We start from the raw sequence: 21,868 nt of genomic DNA, 5'->3' as shown, positions 1-21,868 counted from the left end.
CACAACTTCGAGGTTCAAAACAATTAGGGTGACAATTTTTTTCAGGTAGGGGGGGTCTGCTCTCTCTGTTCCCCTGCATCTGGTTCTGTAGAGGACCAGAAGCCCAAAATACAGTAAAAATAAGAGGAAGATTTTGACTTAGAGGAAACAAGGCTGTGTCGGAAATCTGGTTGGGGGAGATCCAAATACCACACACGGTGTGAGTGTGGGGTGGGACATGAAGTATCCAGATTACAGAGGCACGGAGTCCTGAAACAGGGTGAAATAGGAAATGGACATCCTGCCTAATTCACACAACAAAGAGGTGTAACGAGACCTCCTACTTTTTGTTGTTTTGAGAAAGAGTTACTCATGCTGGCTGCTTTTAGTCTCCACGTCCTCTCTCCCCTCCCCTCGGGTCTGTGTCTCTCCTCTTCCCTGCACACGCTGAGCTGCTGCTGGGGTTCCTTTCACCCCCAGACAGGCTGTGCAGGCAGCCCCTCCATCCCCCTGTCTCCCCGGTGCAGCCAGACACAGAGTTTAACCCAGGCTGTGTAGATATTTGTACGAGCTGTCACTGTGTGGTGTGTCTGGCACCTGGCTTTGTTCCTGGGTAAGTAGAATCACTGTGTGGCAGGGCTGGGGATTGTGCAGGTTGGGACAAGTCTGTACATAGACAGGCAGGTGGCACTGGGGTTGTGCGGCAGGGAGTGGGGGGTACATGGACAGGCGGGGATCACTGCTGAAATTCAATTTTTCTTTCTGCTTGTTGCTCCCAGGCCAGTGCTGGGAGTTTCCTGGTCCCGAGTGTGTGCTGCAACTATGTGCTGCATGGACGTGTTCACAGATACACAGTTCAAAAGGCACCACTGTGATCATCTAGTCTGACCTGCTGCATAGCACAGGCCAGAGACCTACTCCCAAAGGATTCCTAGAGCAGAGTTTACAGAGAAACATCCAATATTGGTTTAGAAATACTCAGTGATGGAGAATCTGCCATGACCCTTGGTAAATTTATCCAGTGGTTAATTACTCTCCATGTTTAAATAGTGCACACCTTATTTATATTCTGTATTTGTCTAACTTCAACTCCCAGCCATTGGATGGTGTTAGCCCTTTCTATGCTACCCTGAAAAACCCATTATTCAATATTTGTTCCCTATCTGGGTAGTTATAGACTGTTATCAAGTCACCCCTTAACTATCTCTGTGTATCAACATGTACCTTTAATTGTGGATACCAGAACTGGACACATTTTCCAGCAGGAGTTGCACCAGTGCCAAAGAAAGAGGTAAAATAACTTCTCTGCCTCTAATTGAGATTCTCCTGTTTATCATGACAGGATCACACAACCTCTTTTGGCCACAGGGTCACACAGGGAGCTCATGTTTAACTAATTACCCCTTTATGCCCACCAAATCTTGTTCAGAGTCACTACTTCCCACGATAGAATCCCCCATATTTTTTGCTTCTACCCAGTTTACCAACCAATCCAGATCACTGCTCACCACCCTTTCTAGATATTTTGTTACAAAGAAATATTTACCGTGACATTTGTTCTCAAGTGCATGACCCTCCTCCCTCTGCTTCTCTCCCGTCATAGGCACCCTAAATATTACTGAGCCTGATCGGCATTTCGACCATTTCATGGGGGCTTTCAACCTCACCCCCTCCGATCCATCAACATTCATCCTAAACGGCATCCCGGGACTGGAAGATGCCCACATCTGGATTTCCATCCCTTTCTCTATGTTTTACATCATCGGCCTTTTGGGAAATTTCACAATTCTGTTTGTTGTCGGCAAAGAGTCGACCCTGCACAAGCCCATGTTTCTGCTGCTCTCCATGCTGGCACTCACAGACATTGGCCTGTCTACCTGTGTCATGCCGAAGGCACTGTGCATATTTTGGTTCTGTTTCAAAGGCATCACTGTGGATGGCTGCCTCACCCAGATGTTCTTCCTTCATGCGGTTGCTGGTATGCACTCAGCCGTCCTCGTGATAATGGCCTTTGATCGCTATGTCGCCATATGTGAGCCGCTGAGATACGGCACCATCCTCAACAACGCACGAATCGCTAAGCTAGGGCTAGTGGGTTTGACACGAGCGGTTTTTGTGGTTCTGCCAGAGCCCCTGCTACTGAGGAGGCTGCCATTCTGCGCCAACCAAGTTATCCCCCACACGTACTGTGAGCACATGGCTGTTGTGAAGATGTCTTGTGGGGACACCAGAGTCAACAGGACCTATGGCCTGATGACAGCATTAGTCATCATTGGGATAGACCTGACACTCATTGGCCTGTCCTACAGGCTGATCATCAGGGCCGTCCTCAGGATCAATTCCAAGAAAGCCCACTGGAAAGCCCTCAACACGTGCACAGCCCACATCAGTGTGATGTTGTTATCTTATACTCCCTACCTCTTCTCCGCCCTGACACACAGGTTTGGTCAGGGCATCGCTGCCCATGTTCACATCCTTTTGGCGAACCTCTATCTTCTTGTGCCCCCCATGCTCAACCCTATCATTTATGGGGTCAAAACCAAAGAGCTTCGTGACAAAGTGGGAAAATACACCTGCAGAATGTGATCGCCTGGGGCCACTGACTTTAAACCTGCGTGACAGTAGGGGGAGAGGATGTCTCCTCATTAATCAATTTGTCCCAATTTGGCTGAGCTCAGCCTTGTGGCAGTTCCGTCTGAGAACCTAATGTCTTATCAATCCATCACCAAGCACTGCTCTCTCTGTTGCTGAGTGTCCCCAAATCGGTCTCTTATTTCTTAACTTGGAATAACTTGGAGTTTCCCCCTCTGTTTGTCCTCCCTGAAGACATGAAATCTGCCCTCACTTATCAGTTCATTTTGGGACACACATTGCACAGATATTAAAAGAAACAAAAAGTCTATTTAATAGAAAAATCACAGGTGCAAAGATGAAGGATGGAAGAATCCCATGCACAGCTACAGACTGGGGACCGAGTGGCTCGGCAGCAGTCCGGCAGAAAAGGACCTAGGGTTTAGAATGGATAAGAAGCTGGATATGAGTCAGCAGTGTGCCCTGGTTGCCAAGAAGTCTAATAGCATATTGTGCTGCCTTAGTAGGAGCACTGCCAGCAGATGGAGGGAATTGATTATTCCCTGCTATTTGGCTCTGGAGAGGCTACATTTGGAGTATTGTGTCCTGGTTTGGGCATCCCATTACAGGAAGAATGTGGACAAATTGGAGAGAGTCCAGTGGAAGGGAACAAAAATGATGAGGGGACTGTAGCACATGACTTATGAGCAGAGGCTGAGGGAATTGGGCTTGTATACTCTGCCGAAGAGAAGAATGAGGGGAGATTTGATAGCATCCTAGAATTACCTGAAGGGGGGTTCCAGGGAGGATGCAGCTAGGCTGTTCTCAGGGGTGGCAGATGACAGAACTAGGAGCAACGGTCTCACGTTGCAGTGCAGGAGGTCTAGGATGGTTATTAGGAAAAAGTTTTTCACTAGGAGGGTGGTGAAACCCTGAAATGGGTTACTGAGGGAGGTGGTGGGACCTCCATCCTTAGATGTTTTTAAGGCCCAGATTCACAAAGCCCTGGCTGGTATGATTTAATCGGGATTGGTCCTGCTTTGAGCAAAGGGTTTGCCTAAATGACCTCCTGAAGTCCCTGTCAACCCTTATCTTCTAGGATTCTATGAAATAATGGCTTCCACTGTGGGAGTGTATTATCCATACACTGACCTGATGCCTACTTAAGTGGAAAGTTACAGCAGGCCTGGTGGTGGACACCGGGTCAAGTGAGGCTGCCTACAGGGAGCTGGAAGGTGGCCACTTTCACTCAGGCGCCTCACTGGCGGCGAGTTCCGCGGACTTGGCCGCCATCCACTAGATAGTAGAAAGTATCCAAGGTCGTAAACAAGAAAGCTATGTAAGCTAAGAAGCTACCAATAATATGTAAGCTGTTCCCATGCTAAGTGTGTGAAATCATATAATAGCCAATCAGCAATTGCGTGGTTATTGTAAGCAAAGGTGATTAAAAGGTATATAAGCTGGAAAGCAAAATGGAATAAACGATTCTGCTTGCAATCATATTGGTTGTTGTGCTTTATCCGTCCCGCATCCTCTGCCATCAGCAGTGGAATCCTCCCTCGTCCTCTGCTATCAGCAGTGGAACCCGACAAATGGTGACCCCGACGTGATTGCAATTCAAGTGGATTGGATTGTGCGTCGGGCAGGGAGAAGAAACGCGGGAGTTATAGCCGCTGCAGGAGGTACTGCGCTGGACGCAGCTCCTGGTCGTCCAAGAGGGACGTGTATGAGATCACAGGAGATACTGCGGTGAAGGCAGCTCCTGGTTGCCCAGAGGCAGGCGTGGTCGCCCAGAGGCAGGCGTGGTCGCCCAGAGGCAGACGTGTTCGCCCAGAGACGTGGTCGTCCGAGAGAGACGTGGTCGTCCAGAGGCGTGGTCGTCCGAGAGGGACGTGTTTGAGCTCAAAGGTGAGCGGCTAATTAATTAAGTATGGGAAACGCTGCATCAGCTGAAGAAAAAACGGTGCTTGAATTTTTTATATGTATCGCAGAGCGCCAAGGGGAAAAGGTGTCCCCGGATGAATTATCTTGCTTATTGAAGTGGGAACTAAGAAGGGTTTTTTTGTAAAATCAAGTACTGTATTTGATAAGACTGTCTGGGAATACTTGGGCTCCGACCTATGGGAGTCGGTAGCCCATGGCAACAAGGAAGCCTTTGCCTTAAGTCAGACCTGGAATAAGGCAAGGAGGATGGTGAAGAACCTTGCGGCTGAAGCGGGGGTACAAGCGGCAGTGAGAGAAATATTTCAAGTGGGAAATGAGACGCCTCATGTATTGCCAGTAGGGAACGAAGTGAGTGTGGAGACCTGGACCGCAGTTCCATACCTCCGCGAGGAGATTGGTCGGTGACGGCCAAAGCGTGTGATAAATACTGGCACATAGGAAAATAAGACTCCTAAAGAGACCTCTACCATGGGAAATGAAAGAAATACTAAGTGGCAGGTTTCTCTGAAGAAGTACAGAAGTACTGAGTGGCAGTCAGACTTCTCTTATGTGGTATAATAAGTGTGTGAAAAGGATCTTAAAAACTGTTTGTAATTAGGTGCTACCTTAAGTGTTTCAAGAGAGAGAGAGGAGATTTTTTTTTCCTTTCTTTTTCTTCTCTGTTTCTCTCTCCTTATCTCTCTCTCCGTTTCTCTTCTCTTGTTTCTAAAAACCTTTGAGAAAGGGGGAGGGAGTGGGTAAACATAATGGGAAATTGCAAAAAATAAGGATCGGGCCCTTAAGCATTTTGGTTCGAACAACATGGTTTATGGCCAAAAGGAGAAAGGGGGGCCAAAGATAAAATGCAAACAGGGTGAAAACTCTAAAGAAAGACTGCATAAGTCCCGGGTAAGGAGTCTAAAGGACTCCAAAAAGGAAAAAGTGAAAATTTAGATAAAGAGTATATAGAGAGGTTGAGGCCGGGGTTGGGGAGTAGGACGTGGTACCTTTTTGGCCCCAGGGGATTCCTCCTGCCACTATTGTGGACAGTTGGGACACTGGAAAGCAGAATGTCCAAGACGATCTGGCCAGTCGGAGTGGACATTTGGGCCACCACCACCTCCTCCCCGAGACCAGACTCAACCTTTATATTAGGACAGTTTGAGAAATGGTAACTTTATTAATGCACCCTTTTTGTTAATAGATTAATCAGGTTTTTATGTGTTTTGTTTTATTGATGGAAAACCAGTAAAATGTTTTATAAACACTTTCTAGACACTGAAGTCAGCAGATCCACCTTAAAAGTTTAGGAGTTTTCTCTATTCCCTTATCAAGGAAGAATGTAAACCAATTAATGCCGCATCTAGTGTCTAAACCACTATCTGTTTCTTTGAGACCTATTTCTAATCAGCATGTCTTTTTTTTTTTTAAGTTTTTATTCTCCAGTTAACCTGGTAGGTAGACATTTACATTGGAAAATTTGATTGTATTATTTATTGTTTACCAGATGGGATTAATTTGTTATTTTCCTTGTGAAAATGAAAATTCTATTTTGGCTGTATTTCTTGAATAGGGACAGGATTTTGAAATATCCAGCATACAAAAGGAATATGTCCTGTGATTACATCTCTCCTTAAACAAGGAATCATTGTGCCTACTTGAATCCTCTGATACACCCCAATTTTTCCTGTTAGGAAACCTGGAAAATATTTATTGTTTTGTGTAAGATTGTGTGGGGATAAGCATAAGACCATTGCCTGTTATAGTAATGCCCTGAACCCTGTAGCTGCAGGGCTTCCACCTTGTTTCCGTGCCATTGCAGCTGTAGCTGCCTTGGGTAAAACCTCGGAAACTTTGATTCTTGGTTCTCCACTTATTATTTTTGTACCTCATATTTGTTTAACAAAATATAAAATTCTTTTGTTGTTTGCAGGTCATATTATACTCACCCGATGTCCAGTTTTTGATCCTGCCTCATTGTTATCCACCCTTTGTAGAACCCAAAATTGATTTTCTATGTTATTGGCTCCTGTCAAAGAAATTTTAAAGGTATTCTTGTGGCTGATTATGCTGTTTGTTCTTAACATGAGGTAATTAAAAGTAACCCTTTCCCTTCTGTGAACCCTGATCAAGAAGCTAATTTTTTTCCTGTAACTACAGTTTGTATCCTGACCGAAGGTAAATTTGTTAATGATTCCCATTATGCCTTTGGTGTTGTTCATAATTATGGTTAATTCTAAAAACAAAAAGGCTTCCCCACTTTGGGAGGCTTCCATATTAAATGAATTTTATGTTGCTGCTTTATAAATGTTGTATAGTTATTTTTTATTATTGTTGTTGTTAAATGTTTAGTTTATTGGTATGTTGTAACAGACTCTGCTGTTAAGGCTGCAGTCCTTTCTGCATTTTAGGCCATATTTATGTTGTTTTGTGTTTATATTGGTCCAGTCTAATATGTATTAGTAATTGTATGTTTATTTTTGAATGGGTAAAAGTTTACCCATGTGCAAAGGCTGACACTATTATAGTCAGCAAAAGGCTTGTGAAGGAACTTATCCCTTGCTTTGGGATCCCTCTGTCTACCAACAGTAACAGGTCAAGTTATAAAAGAAGTTTGCAAGGCTCTTGATATCCAACAGAACTTTTATTGCTCACATCACCCTCAGTCTGCAGGGGCAGTGAAAAGACAGAATGGTGTTCTGAAAAATAAACTAGCCAAAATTTGCCATAAAACCAGCCTCAAATGGCCAGATGCCCTGCCTTTAGCCCTTATAAGTATAAAATCATCATGTAACAGAAAGACTGAACTATTACCACACAAGATCCTAATGGGCTGACCCGTGAGGCTTTCTAGCTCTCTACCAGTATCAACTCACCTAATGGATATTAATTTAGCTGATGAAACTGACTTGACTTATTGTCAAGCATTAATGAAGTGTGTTAAGGCTTTTCGTTCACAGGTCCAAGAAGCCCTTCCCCAAGACCCTCAAACAGCATGTCATGATCTACAGCCCAGTGATTGGATTCACGTAAAGGGTCCACCAAGACAGACAGCCCTGGAACTGTGTTGGAAAGGCCCACTCCAGGTACTTCTCACCACCAACACTGTTGTAAAGTGCCAAGGTTACCAGTCCTGAATACATGCCTGACACTGTAAAAGAACCTCTGCACCTGTAATGACAAGGTCAGTGGAACAGGGTGCAAGTGCTTGTAACCTCTCCCCTGCTCAAGAAAAGGATTTGCCACTCCAGAGTGAAAAGGATTTAAAACCACTCCAGAGCGAAGAGGATTTGAAACCACTCCAGAGCGAAGAGGATATACCACGATGTCATCCCTACCACCAAAGACTTAAAAACTCCCCAGATCACTGGTTCCCTAAATGGGTATGGCTAGTGATCTTTTGGATGTTCTGTATTGGCCTTATCTGGATGACTTTATTTTGATCCAAGTTCCTGATTAACGGTACACCTGTCGAGGAAATCCCCAAGATCCATGGGGAAGAAGACCAACAACCTGATGACTTTGAGGTACAATTACAACCCAAGCAACTAAACCATAAAAGACAATGCTTCTTGGACTATACAGACACATCTTTATAATTAATTAATCAATTACAAACAGATTTAAATGTGTCTAACTGTTGGATTTGTAGTTATGTTCCCTTGCATTTTGAAGAAGGTATACCCGTGGTTCTGATTGTGTTAAACACCATGTAGTAAAGAGATTGAGAAGTTAACACTACAGAGTTTGGAGGGACAGTTGAAAGTGTGAAAAGTGTTATAGGAAGAGAATTTTTGAATTTTTTTTTGCAGCCTTCTGAAGAAAAAACAGGCCCTTCTCCCAAATAATTGGTCTGTAAATATGTAAATAATCAATTGTAATTAATTGCTGCAGGCTGATAGACAATCTGATTTAAATCATTTGAATATGGACAATTCAGTCAAAATTACTAAAAGAACTACTAATTTAATGCACATGACATTTTACAAATCGCATCATTATTCCATACCATTTCCCAAGATGATATGTCATGGGGTTTCACAGATTTATTTTATGCCTTAATTTTATGGCTACCAAATTTATTCTGGCTTAAGTAATTGTTTGTGTGTATAATTTGTTTTATTGTTATTTTTACCTGTTGTTGTTTTTAGTGTTTGGGTACTTTGCCCTCTGTTTGCTCTGTTTTTAGTTGGTTTGTTAAGGCCAGAGTGCCTGTCGTGCAAATGTTAACTTAAGTTGAAATTATTAAATTTAAGCAAAAGCTAGCTCAGGTTTATAAGTGAGCCACACTGGTATTACAGTATGGCTCAAAGGGGGGATTGAAGGAAAATAATTGTCTGCTTGATTATAGTCACTTTATTTTAGTTTTTTGAGTGTTTTGCTTTTTGCTGAAATCACCCCCCTTCCTTTTTCCATAGTGTTTGATTTTTTGCCAGGGTCAGAGAACGGGCAAGGAGAGAGCCAACTAGTTTTAATTAGTCATATAGCCTTCTGAGAGAGAGATTAGACAATTTTGATAGAAAAGTAGAAATTTTTTGTTACTATGGTATTTGTTATGTATATTTTTAAAAATAGAAACGTATAAGTTAATAGTAATAGTAGTAATACTTTGAATATACCTATAAGCATCAAGAATTTATGTATATGTATTTTTTTTGTTTTGTTTTGTTTTGTTTGTATAAATATGTAAAAGAGCATGTTTTCGGGGTCTCACACTGACCACATGCTGGGAAGTGTAAAAGAAAGGGGGGAGCTGTGGGAATCGGCTGCAGAATCGTGCAGCTATCGATTTTTTTTGTTGGCACAGGGACACGGTTGTGAGGATTTTGAAGGCATGTGTTGTATGAATTTATTAGATCATTTATATTTTGTTCATGCTTTATTGCAGTGCCTTGCAAATCATATGCATAAGATTATGCAAATTTATAATCCCTTATGGGAGTGGCTTAGCAGTTTTGGCTGGCCCTCTTGGTTTGTTTTATTTTGTTATATGGGGATAATCATTTTGGGAATTGTACTTTTCTTCCTTATTTGTGTCCCCTGTTTTATTTGCTTATTGCAAGGTAGTCTGGAGCGTTTTGTTGAGCGCCTATTTAAAAGAAAGGGGGGAGATGTGGGAGTGTATTATCCATACACTGACCTGATGCCTACTTAAGTGGAAAGTTACAGCAGGCCTGGTGGTGGACACCGGGTCAAGTGAGGCTGCCTACAGGGAGCTGGAAGGTGGCCACTTTCACTCAGGCGCCTCACTGGCGGCGAGTTCCGCGGACTTGGCCGCCATCCACTAGATAGTAGAAAGTATCCAAGGTCGTAAACAAGAAAGCTATGTAAGCTAAGAAGCTACCAATAATATGTAAGCTGTTCCCATGCTAAGTGTGTGAAATCATATAATAGCCAATCAGCAATTGCGTGGTTATTGTAAGCAAAGGTGATTAAAAGGTATATAAGCTGGAAAGCAAAATGGAATAAACGATTCTGCTTGCAATCATATTGGTTGTTGTGCTTTATCCGTCCCGCATCCTCTGCCATCAGCAGTGGAATCCTCCCTCGTCCTCTGCTATCAGCATTGGAACCCGACATTCCACCTTTCTACTGGTTAATTTCCCTTAACTAGTACAAGTTACCTGTATTTTCTGAAGAGTTTTGGCAAAGGCTCTAGGTTTTTTTCCACCTTCCTCTGTATCATGGGGCATGTCTCACTTGCTAGTGGATTCTGTGTACCTTAAAGTCATTAAAGCATGATTTTAGAGAACTTTAATAACTCCGTAATAGCTCAGGGTCTATTACAGGAGTTGATGGGGGAGGTTCTGTGGCCTGCATTGTGCAGAATGTCAGACTAGATGATCATATTGGTCCCTTCTGACCCTAGAGTCTCTGAACCCATGTGTCTTCCTCGGGCCCTCTGTCATCAAGGGGATTCAGTGTTTCCCAGACAGGACCTCGCTTAGCTGCTGCAAAGTGACATAATCTGTGACATTTTGGGTATCATTTAGACCAATAAAGGGGTCTGTCCCCATTTGCCTTGTAAAATTGGGGGCTTTAACACTGTGCTGTTATAGCTCACCGTCGTGCACCAGTAACTAGCCTACAAGCATCATGGTCCCATGAGAGAACAAGGCGGGACACTGGGCAGTGCAAGGAGAGGTTTCCAAACAAGTAGGTCTTGAAGTCTGGCCTTGGGTGGGGGGGCGGAGACGTGACCCATATGGGGGCCGATGCTGGGGGGAAGAAGCCACTGACCATACTGCAGCTTTCTGACTCTAGGTGGCTTTCCATCGGTCCCTGTGTGAGCCAGGTTCTTGCTCAGTTTGACGAACTGATGCTTCACTTTCAGACAGACGAAAACAAAGACAAAGGAAGCAACTGCAAGGCTGAACTTCTTTCTCACACGTACAGTGACCTGGCTGGACCATGAGGGCATGTGGCCACAACCAGAAAGGCGTCTTCTTCGTGGCATCAGCGCAGGACAGACAGGGTCCAGGGGGATGTGTATGGGACAGACTGTGAAGTTTTCTTAGTCCAAGAAACTGTTGGTTAGGGGTTTCTGGGGCCCACAGGGCAGGGCTCTTTCTTTCCTTTAACCTTCCTTTTTTTCCTTATTTTTCTTACAGCTTCTGTTTAACAAGTTGTAGCAGGTTTAAACTTAATGTAGTGAGAAGCAGGTCAGGGACGTAGCCGGTGATGAGAAAGTCACCCTAGCCCCTGTCCTGAGTGAGCACGATGATGGTGGGTGTCGAGCATCCCAAGAATCTTGGGGTCCCCTTGTTGGGGTTACAAAGACTCTGCCAAAGATGAGAGAAGAAGGGGAGCTCTCGAGGCCAGGCCGGCCTCCGGGTAAAGGGAGCTGGAGCGAGGACGCAGATCCTTTCACTATGAGATCCCACCAGGGCAATGCAGACGCTCACAACATCGGGATCATCCCCACGCTTCCATTAGGGACCGAAACAGACTGATGGGTTGGATTTTACTGACGTGTAAATTGTGAAACCATCACATCAATGATAAAAGCAGAAATGTGTCACTTTGGGGAGCACAGGTTCTGCGTAAGGTGAAGGAGAGAAAGCAGCATCACAGCCAGACAGCTAGCTGTGTTTAACCACACAGTGTCATGCAGCATTGCGGAGAGGCCCACTGATGTAAAAGAGCAGCTCCTAGAAAGTGTTCGACAGAGCCCATCTTATTCCACTCAGATGGATGAGTTCAAAGATACATCAAATGCTGCACAGATACTTGTGTGTATTCGCTTTGCTACAGCCATAGAATTAAATGAGACATTTCCCATTTGCTGTCCACTTCCAACATGAGCAACTGGGGAAGAGCTTTTGAAACTATTAAATAATTTTGTTCGAGACACAGACCTTGACTGGGGACGTTGGTTTGGAATTTGCAGCATTGGAGCACGGTCCGTGACAGGATGGCATAGCCGGCTTGTAACAAGGCTGCAGGAAGTGCCCCTACAGCAACCTGGGATCATTCTATGATCCACAGACTGGCACTGGCAGCTAAGACGATGCCAGAGGAGCTCGGCCATGTTCTGTCAGCTGCAGTAAAAAAGACAAACTTTATAAAGTTGCGCCTGGTTAATTCAAGGGCTTTTACCATTTTATGTGAGGAGTTGGGAGCAACTTCACACAGTTGTTGTTACATGCAGAAGTTCCTTGGCTGTCCAGGGCAAGGTGCTGACAAATCTCTGTGAACTGCATGAAGCCGTCCATATTTTTCTTGCCGATAACATGAATATGGCAGCCAGGTATGATAACAAGGATATCCAGTGAGCATCACTGACACACTTTACAAGTGGAGAGCGACTGAATTCTCTAAATGTGTTATTTCAGGGGTGAGATGTGAATGTTTTCATTGCTAACGACCATTAGCAACATGAACTGTGGTCTTCACGTGTGCAACAGAGATCTGTTTGCATCTTTTCAACACCAGATGACATAACCGACAAGCACTTAGAGGGCCTTCAGGGGCGCTTTTGTGAATACTCTCCTGAAGTGGGCAATGACAAATGCAATCATTGGACCAGGAACCTGTTTACTTTCTAGCCAAACCACACAGAGACGCTGTCATCAACTGAAGACGAAAGCCTTATTGACCTGTCAAGCAACAAGGCAGCACAGCACACATTTTTACAAATGTCAGTTGCAGACTTTTGATTATCGGTGGGATCTGAGTTTCGTGACGTAACACACTGGGCTATTAGAGAGCTCCTTCCTTTTTCACTCTCCTACCTATGCCAGTCAGGCTTCTCAGCATTCACTGCAGTCAAAACCAAGGATCGCTCCCAGCTTTCTGTGTAAGATGATTTCTGTCTCTTCCTTCTACACTTCAACCCAATTCCATTACTTCATACTGCGAGGAAATAAACACACCCCTCCCATTGATAAGATAGGACTGGTGAATATTCTACTGAATGAATGTCTCGTTATCCGGGGTCATGTTTCCTAAAATGTTTGTGAAGTTTTATTTCAGCTGCTTCCATTTGTGCTGGTTTTGAACTGAAAATTAATAATTCTGACACCTGTACTGATCTCTAAAGTGGTGCCTTCAGATGTGGTTCATCTCGCTCTCCCGACCAAACAGAGAGACTAGACACACCTCTGTCACTACCCACCAAGGTCAATAATTCCCTGCACTGCTGCAAAAACGCAGCAAATGTTTGCAAGGGGAACCTCTTTTCACAAACTTCCTTGATGTTAATTCTCACCATCGACACATCCCTGCTAGGCTAAGTGCACACCTACATGCCCTTACAACCCAGGGCAAATGGTCTTTCACGGAGGTGTCTCTCCACATCAACCTCCTCGAACTCTGGGCGGTCAGGAATGCCTGCCCCCATTTCCTCCCACTGATCAAGGGAACTCACACAAGAGTATTGAAAGACAGCATAGCACGTACGTATTATGTACATCGGCAAGGAGGAGCCAGGCCGCCCTGCCTCTGCGTGTAAGCAGTAAAGTTATGGAACTGGAGCATTTCCCACAACATCACACTCTCGGGGGCATAATGTCGGGGGTACAAAACTTGACAGCGGACAGTCCAAGTTCTACAGTAGGTCACAGAGCCCGTGGCTCAGGCAGCTCAGAAGATACACTCTAGGGATGGGGAAGATGGGGGTGAGCTGCCCTGGATAGCACAGTGGGGAGAGCTTCAACCCAGCCCTAGTGTTAAGCCTTGGTGGCTGGCCAGGAAAACATGGCTGCCCAGCTGCCCTGACTGAGGCAGATGGGGGCAGTCTGAGGCGTGGTTCACCATGGCTGAAGAGCAGCTGGGGTGAGCTGTTGCCACAAGCACATCCTCCTGACAGGCATCCCCTCACCGCAGCATCCTCTCAGCCCAGCAAACTGCCTGGCCGGGGTGGGAAAGCAGCTCCACAATGGTGGGAACTAATCTGGTGGGATGTCACCCCCTGCGGCTACACATGGCGCCGGCCTTTACACCACCACCCCTCTGCACTGGAGCCAGGCCCATAGTGCCTGGAGAGTGCTGGTCTCACACCAGGGCTGCTCGGTCATTGTGGGGATCAGGAGAAGCCCCTTTGGTAGCCGCACGTGGGGTTCAGTCTCCACTCTCAGCTCACCAGCGGGCAGCTGGGATCCCAGGGGTGAGTCCATGAAGTGGTGGCCAGCGTGGCCAGGGTGGGGGCTAACGCAGGGATGGTTCATATCAACACTACACCTCTGCAGCACTGTGGTACATCAGCGACGACCCAGCCTGTGTGCCGGCCTCACTCCACGCCCATGTCCTCACACACTGCCAGACTGGGAGGCACCTGTCTACTTACCCCACCTAAAATTCACTATCCTTTCAGACACCGAAGGAGAGCACAAGGATGGTGAAGTAGGGACACGTCATAATTGTGACTTAAATGAGAACATGAAGAATAGCTGCTATTCTGGATCCTTCTTAGGTTTTGTCACAGATGAATAACTGTAATCTTTAAGGAAAAGCCATTCTACACTTCCAAACAGATGTACCAGCAGCAATAGCCCAGCTCAGATCCATTGTCACCCTTGTCAGTCTCTGAAGTCTCTCCTTGTGTCAGGGTGTACCATGGCTCAAAGCCCACTTTGGAGGCCTCATGGTCTTACCACACCCCGCCGCGGAAAGAGCCGTAGAGGTGAGTCCTCCTGGCTGCCTAGAGTGGCTGTGTGGAAAACAACCAATCAGGGAGAGGCTGTAGGTAGCAGCCAATCAGAATACAGAAGGCTCCACTAAAAGGAGCTGCAGTAGCTGAACAGAGTCAGTTCCTAAATGGAAGCACAGGAGCAAGTTTGGTACAGCTGGCTGGACAAAGGCGCTCCAAAAGCAGGTACAGAGCAGCTGCTGGCAGGGACCCGGGGAGCAGGAATGAGCTCTTGACTGGCTGCTGGGACTTGGTACTTGGCTGCCCTGAGGTAAGGGTGAAGCTGAAGGTGCCGGGGCCTGTTGGGAAGTGGCCCAGAAAATTGTAGGAAATAGTGAGCAGTCAAAATGGATGCAACAGGAAGCTGCTAATTGTAGGGTCTCTGGGCTGGGAACTGCTGTAGTGGGAGGACCTGGGTAGCTTACTCAGGAGGAGGGAGTTGGACCAGGCTCAGAGAGAGAACTGAGGACCCCAAAGAGGGTCAGCAATTACAGAATTTTGACACAACCTGGAAGGGGATCGAATGAAGTGAAGGACCACAGTGACTCAGCTGGGGTCAAAGGTGACACAGCTCCGTAACCTAGAGAGAAAGTGGCTTTGAAAGGATACTACTGAGGTCACTGAGACAGGCTCTGTTGGACTTATGCCCCATTAGGGGTCTGATTGGGTCGGATACCCAGGGCTTGTGTGTGTGTCACCAAACCTGCCTGAAAGGCCACCGACAGGGGTCACTGCAGACAGAGAGGTGCAAACACACCCCCAGACCAGGGGCACTCATGGGAGGTGAGTGGCATCCCATTACAGTCATAGAATCATAGAATATTAGAGTTGGAAGGGACCTCAGGAGGTCATCTAGTCCAACCCCCTGCTCAGAGCAGGACTAACTTCAGCTATATCATCCCAGCCAGGGCTTTGTCAAGCCTCAGCTTAAAAACCTCTAAGGATGGAGATTCCACCACCTCCCTAGGTAACCCATTCCAGTGCTTCACCACCCTCCTAGTAAAAAACTTTTTCCTAATGTCCAACCTAGACCTGCCCCCTGCAACTTGAGACCGTTGCTCCTTGTTCTGACATCTGCCACCACTGAGAACATCCTAGTCCCATCCTCCCTGGAACCTCCTTTCAGGTAGTTAAAGGCCGCTATCAAATCCCCCTCATTCTTCTCTTTTGCAGATTAAACAAGCCCAGTTCCCTCAGCCTCTCCTCATAAGTCCTGTGCTCCAGCCCCCTAATCATTTTAGTTGCCCTCCGCTGCACTCTCTCCAACTTGTCCACATCCTTTTTGTAGTGGGGGGCCCAAAACTGAATTCTAAATTCTAAGTCCTGATGAACCATTGAGTCTGCCATGGCAGGATAAAACCCTGACTGCCCAAAAAGAGATGGCAGGGCTCTGCCCCACATGCAGTCTCTGATGGCCATTAAAGGTGTGATCCCCCACAAAACCTTTTCCCACAGTCAGTGCATTGCTGGGTGACTCTCCCGTGTGGATTGTCTGACGTGTAGAGCATCATCTCTAGCCCAGCTCCAGGCTTGTTCTGCCGAGCCCACAGGCCTTGCCCTAACCTGATTCCCTGTTTTGCCCAGGTTACTCTGGCTTTGAACCTTGGCTCTGGATCCTGACCCCGGCTCTGACTGTTGCTGGTGGTTCCTGGCCCTGCCTCACTCTGGCTCCAGCCACTAGGCCAGACCACCCACAGCCCCAGCCTGACAGTGTGAGGAGGAAGAGGATTGCAAGTTCCGTAGGGATTTGTGGGCCAGGTCTACATTAGGAAATTGCCCACTCCTGCCTTTCAGCATTCCTTCAGAAGACAGGAACCTTGAAGGTGCAGAGTGTAATTTAAAATAGCAACGAGTGCTGCAAGGAAGAATGATTTTATCTTTAGTGCGTTTTTTTTTTATTTTTTAATTCAAATATGAACCAGTTACATTGACACTGGAAGAGGCTCTTCCTCCTTTGCACTTTGTTACAGTTCTGCAACATCTGTTTGGTAACATGACCGAGTGCTTCTTAGAAACGGGATTTAAATGGTTCCTTTCACCATAGACTGTTCATCTGCAGGATGTTTGGTTTAAATTGTAGGATTTTTGTTGTTGAAATCAGTGTTCCCATGGCAAACCAATCCTGAACATTTTTATACATTTATAGTAAAGCTGTTGAAATGGTTAATGGATCGAACAATTTTGACTAAAAACCCCATAAAAATGGAATTAATTTTATTTAACTAGAAAAAATTAAATCAGAAAATAATAAATCCAAAAATCCACTGTAACAAAACACATTTCATAGGCCCTAGGTCTGGACTTGTGCGGAGAGGAGCATCTGCAGGAACAGCTGTGGCATTCCCACGGGAACAGAGCTACCCACAGCAATGCAAACCCTGGGCTCCACCAGGACGAGGGACAAAGGGAAAGGAAATGAGGCAGTCCTGCCGACGTGTGAAGGAGAAACACAACTTGCTGTCTGGAGTAGCCTGTCCTAGGGGTGCCAAGTGCTTGTGCGTGCTCAGAAGCTAAAACATGGCACGCCCCAGAAGGCAGATCAGGCTGCGATAAGTCTCTAGGTGCAAGCCCCACTCCCTGTGCCTGGGGTTTAAGTGGAGAGGAGGGCAAGGACAAGCCAGAAATGGATCATCCTCTGGTTTTCTAGGACAACAGTTCATTGGTAGTGTGGCGCCAAAGAATTAATCATAAAATTGATTAATAGAATGCCTAGCCTGAAAATGGTCATAAAAGGCCTGGCCTGAAGATGTAACCTGAGACTGAAATAGAAGCCGCAGACTAAACTATTAACAGAATGCCTCAACTGAAATTATGATAAAGATGCTAAAATCCCACAAGAGGTCTCTGAACCACACCCCAAATGCAAGTTTTATACCATGAGCCTTAAGTCTTTTGAAGTCTGTGAACAGACTTCACCTGTTTCAATAAGTACCAGTACCTGCCCCCCTTTGTCTTACCGGCCCCATTCCATACAAATTAGCATTTTTGAACAGGTATTGTGTAACCACCCATCTTCGGGTGTTAGCCAGTGTCCCTGAAAACCACATTGTATAATCAAGTAACTCATTGGGCATTCCTAGGAGGGCTTCTGGTGTGCCCCACTGTGCATTGTGATTGTGTATCCTGTTAAGTATAAACTGTTAATCAAACTCCACTATGTGATCAACATGTAACTGAACCTACGCAACCCCTATATAAGCCTTTTGTTTTTGGTAGTCAGGTGAAGTGCCAGTGTCCAGCATCAAGACATGCTGCCTGGGCTTCCCTTTAGCTAAAGTATTTTGTATATGTGTGTGTGTCACAATTAAAGCTGCACTCGATCCAACTCTAAAGTATAGCAGAGTGATTTTTCCTCGACAGTAGTTCTCAGGAGAGTGCGCCTGGCACACCGGGGCATTGTTACTTAGCCAGAGGTTGCCCACACAATGGAATCACTTCACCTTGGCAACGAACATGCAGAAGGTTTTCTTAGATGGTCTCCCTGACAGCCAATGCGCCCAGTCTCGACAAAAGTAGCACAACTTCCATACCTTGCCTCCATGAGTAAACAAGGGCAGTCTGTGCTTCTTAAAGTGGAAAGGAAAATGGAGACAGATTCCAGTGACCACATGGTCAGGAACTCCTTTATAAGTGTGCTCAAGTGCAGGATTCCCGAGTGTCTCTATACGGCAAACCCACCCACCTAACTTTCTATGACCACAGCCTATCAAAGGCACTTCCACTTCTTGGGGACTGCCAGAAGTGAAGTCTGACATAATTTGGCAAGTCTGTCAGATAATCCAGACTTTGAGAGAGTCTTTTAAAGGGTTTGAAATTTTTCAGTCTCCTACAGTCCTGAGAAGGAGGCATGGGGCAGTATGTGGAACATGGATACAGAGAGAAATTAAACTGCTTGAAAGGAAAATGGACAGAGAATGTAGAAGAGAGAGAGATGGAGGGAGCCATAACAGAAGAATTAACATACGGATTAGGTCTCTCCTTTAAGATGGAAACAATGATGAACCCATTCCATTTCTAAAACATGCCTTCCGTACCTTCCTAAAGATGAGCGATGACTTAGAAACAATTATTGCTACAGCTCAGAGCATTATATGCCCTCTCCCAATACTAACAGATGTGATACTAGCACATTACTTTGAGCAAAGTAGGTAGGTTTTGAGAAGAGCCAGAGAACACGGCAGTGAGTCTAGTGAGGCACAAAGTGCAGAGCTATCAAGCTTTCACAATTACAACTTGAAAGAGAAAGACACTGAATGAAGACCCAGCCTACCTCAGGGGACCTTGGTTAAGATATAGACGGGGCTTCCTGGTTAGGCTCATGTTGATTCATCAAGGCCTGCAATACGGCATACGGGAGAAGAATGAATGGGTTAAAACCCACAGGATAGTAAATCTAGGGGAAGGTCGTCCTGAACCCCAGGAGGAGTCACATGGAGGCCATGAGTCAAAATACAGAGCAGCAAGACATTAAACAGAGAAGAAAAGCCAAGAAAGAGAACTGCTAGGACAACAATACCCAGGGAGTCCAGAGGAGCAGACAGGTAATGGATTTTCAGCTATTTCCACCACAGAGAAAAATATAAAGGAGTGTGTCCTTTTCAATGTACGCCTCCAAATGCTCTCAGAGGAGGGAGGGGTAAACTATCAAGAAAGAGCATGGACCATTTAATTATTAGAGAGCTCAGTACAGCTATCTTAGATATAAAAGACCCCTGAAGCTTATAGAAAGGTCATTACAGATTGGAATAAAAGCATAAGGAGGAAGGAAAGTATCTATATGCCTGTGTTAATAACTAAAAGAGGGTGAAGTGGGGACAGGCCATAATTGTGAATTTACTCAGGACATGAAGAATCGCTGTTATTTTGCATCCTACTTGGGTTTTGTCACAGAAAATAATTGTTCTAGTTATGGAAAAAACAAAGATGCCAGCAACAATAGCCCAGCTCAGAACAATTGTCTGCCAGAAGTCTCTCTATCTGCCAGGGCAGGGCGAAACCCTGAATGCCGCAAAGGGAGAGAATTTACTGGACTCTGTCCCATGTGACATCACTGACGGTCATTAAAGGTGTTAGCTCAGATTGAAGCTTTTCCCACATTCAGTGCATTGCTGGGGTTACTCTCCCGTGTGGATTCTCTGACATCTACAGTAGGAGACAAAGACAGGGGCATCTCAGGAGTAGCTGTGGATCCTGTGTTGGGTGGTAAAGCAGCACTGGGTCTGTCTCCTGGAGATCGTCCATCCCCTGAACAATTCCCAATGTGCCCTACCAAAGGCATGTATGTTTACTGGGCAGACGGAGCATGTCCAAAAGAACGGTCTGTCATCAGTGTATAATTGCAGCATTGAACACCCTAACAGAGCTACGCAGTGGGAGTGCCAGCCTAAACTTACATTTCCTCCAGCGTTTGCTTTATTTTGTTGAATTTGATTTGTCACAAACACCTTTGAGTTGGATAAGTGACCTACTCCTGAAGTAAACTCAAATGTAAATTAACTTGTAGGAAGGCGCTGTGTCCTTCCTCGGAGCCTGGGTTGCGATGTTCCTGTGTCTTTGTTTATTTTCTGTGTAACTCGTCTATGTTTGCTTTCCTCATTATTGCATAGAATCCTAGAAGGTTAGAATTGGAAGGAACCTCAGGGGGTCATTTAGTCCAACCCTTTGCTCAAAGCAGGACCAATCTCAATCAAATCATCCCAACCAGGGCTTTGTCAAGCCTCAGCTTAAAAACCTCTAAAGATGGAGATTCCACCACCTCTCAAGGTAACCCATTCCCATGCTTCACCACCCTCCTAGTGAATAACTTTTTCCTTATATTCAACTTAGACCTCCCATACTGCAACTTGAGACCATTGCTCCTAGTTCTGTCATCTGCCACCAGGTAATTCTAGGATATTATCAAATCCTGCCTTGCTTTTCTGTTCTGCAGACTAAAAAAGCCCCCTTCCCTCAGCCTCTCCTCATAAGTCACGTACTCCAGCCCTCTAATTATTTTGTTGCCCTCCTCTGTCCTTTCTCCAATTTGTCTACATATTCCTATAGCGGGAGGCCCAAAACTGGATGCAACACACCAGCGGTTCTCAACCTTTTTTTCCCCGAGTACCACTCGGGTCAGGTACAGTCAGGTGAAGTACCACTTGACCTGACTGTACCTGACCCGAATACCACTTGGGAAAAAAGGGGGGGGGACTTTTGGCGGCTGCGGCGTTTCGTGGCGGCGGCGGGCCGGGGCTTGAGGCGGCAGCGGGGTTTCGCAGCAGGCTATGGAGGGAACACTGCCCTCCTCTGAAACCCTTCCGCTGTTTTCCCTTTTCAGCCAGAGTTTTGCAAGGGTGGGTGGGAGGGCCCTTCCGGCAGCGGCGCGGTACGGCTCGCGTACCACCCAGCCTTCTTCGGTGTACCACCGGTTGAGAACCGCTGCAATACACCAAATGGGCCTCACGAATGCCAAGTAGAGGGGAATATTCACTTTACTCCATTTGTTGGCAATGCTTCTACTAATGCAGCCCAGTATGGCGTTAGCCTTCCTGTCAAGGACAGCACACTGCTGACTCATATCTAGTTTCTTATCCTCTATAACCCCCAGATCCTTTTCTGACTAACTGCTGCCTAGCCCGTCGGTCCCCAGTCTGTAGCTGTGCATGGGATTCTTCCATCCTTCATCTTTGCATCTGTGATTTTTCTATTAAATAGACTTTTGTTTATTTTGATCCCAGTCTGTGTGCAATGTGTGTCCCAAAATGAACAGAAAATTGTGGAAGATTTCATGTTTTCAAAGAGGACAAACCAGAGGGGAAAACTCCAATTTATTGCTAGTTAAGAAATAAGAGAGACCGATTTGGGGAGGCTCAGGATTGGAAGGGATTATTGGGGCCTGGTGGAGGGCAGAGCTGGGGACCTTGTGATGGCAGAGAGGGGAAAAGAGTAAAAAAAGGAGGAGAGTAAAGAATGGTGAGAATCAACAAACATACTGATGGCAAATAGGTCTGTGAGCATATAAGAAATCATCGGCGCTGGTGGTGTTCAAGTTACAGAAAAGCTGTGTGACCGGGGGTGTGGCATAGTGGATGACGGGTCACACTGAAAGAGATCAAGTGATGGTTGGAGAGATATAACTGAGTAACAGAGAGAGCAGTGCTTGGGGATGGAGTGATAAGACAATAAGCATGAGGATCTTCTCAGACTGTGAACTGCCACAAGGCTCAGCTCAACCACACTGGGACAAAGCACCTTTAATTAATGAGGAGACATCCTTTCCCACTCCTG

At 45.8% G+C, this 21,868-nt stretch overlaps 1 protein-coding gene and 1 long non-coding RNA gene across 2 annotated transcripts; both read left to right on the top strand.

The window, feature by feature from the left end:
- Nucleotides 1-1,626: 1,626 nt before the first annotated feature.
- Nucleotides 1,627-2,565, top strand: LOC137149631 (olfactory receptor 52P1-like). Its single transcript, XM_067543159.1, has one exon. It carries the CDS (start codon nucleotides 1,627-1,629, stop codon nucleotides 2,563-2,565), a length of 939 nt encoding a protein of 312 aa, XP_067399260.1.
- Nucleotides 2,566-3,680: 1,115 nt separating this feature from the next.
- Nucleotides 3,681-8,268, top strand: LOC137149623 (uncharacterized). Its single transcript, XR_010918815.1, has 2 exons — nucleotides 3,681-4,458; nucleotides 6,407-8,268. It is a non-coding gene; the product is annotated as an uncharacterized lncRNA (long non-coding RNA).
- Nucleotides 8,269-21,868: the final 13,600 nt, after the last annotated feature.

The sequence above is a fragment of the Emydura macquarii genome, unplaced genomic scaffold (genome assembly GCF_026122565.2).
Source record: "Emydura macquarii macquarii isolate MOO-44397 ecotype Brisbane River unplaced genomic scaffold, CSIRO-AGI_Emac_v2 contig_791, whole genome shotgun sequence".
NCBI lineage: Eukaryota > Metazoa > Chordata > Testudines > Chelidae > Emydura > Emydura macquarii.
This window is presented reverse-complemented; position numbering and strand designations above follow the sequence as displayed.

Coding starts and splice junctions, on each gene's coding strand:
- LOC137149631 (XM_067543159.1), top strand. CDS start 1,627: ATGGGGGCTTTCAACCTCACCCCCTCCGATCCATCAACATTCATCCTA.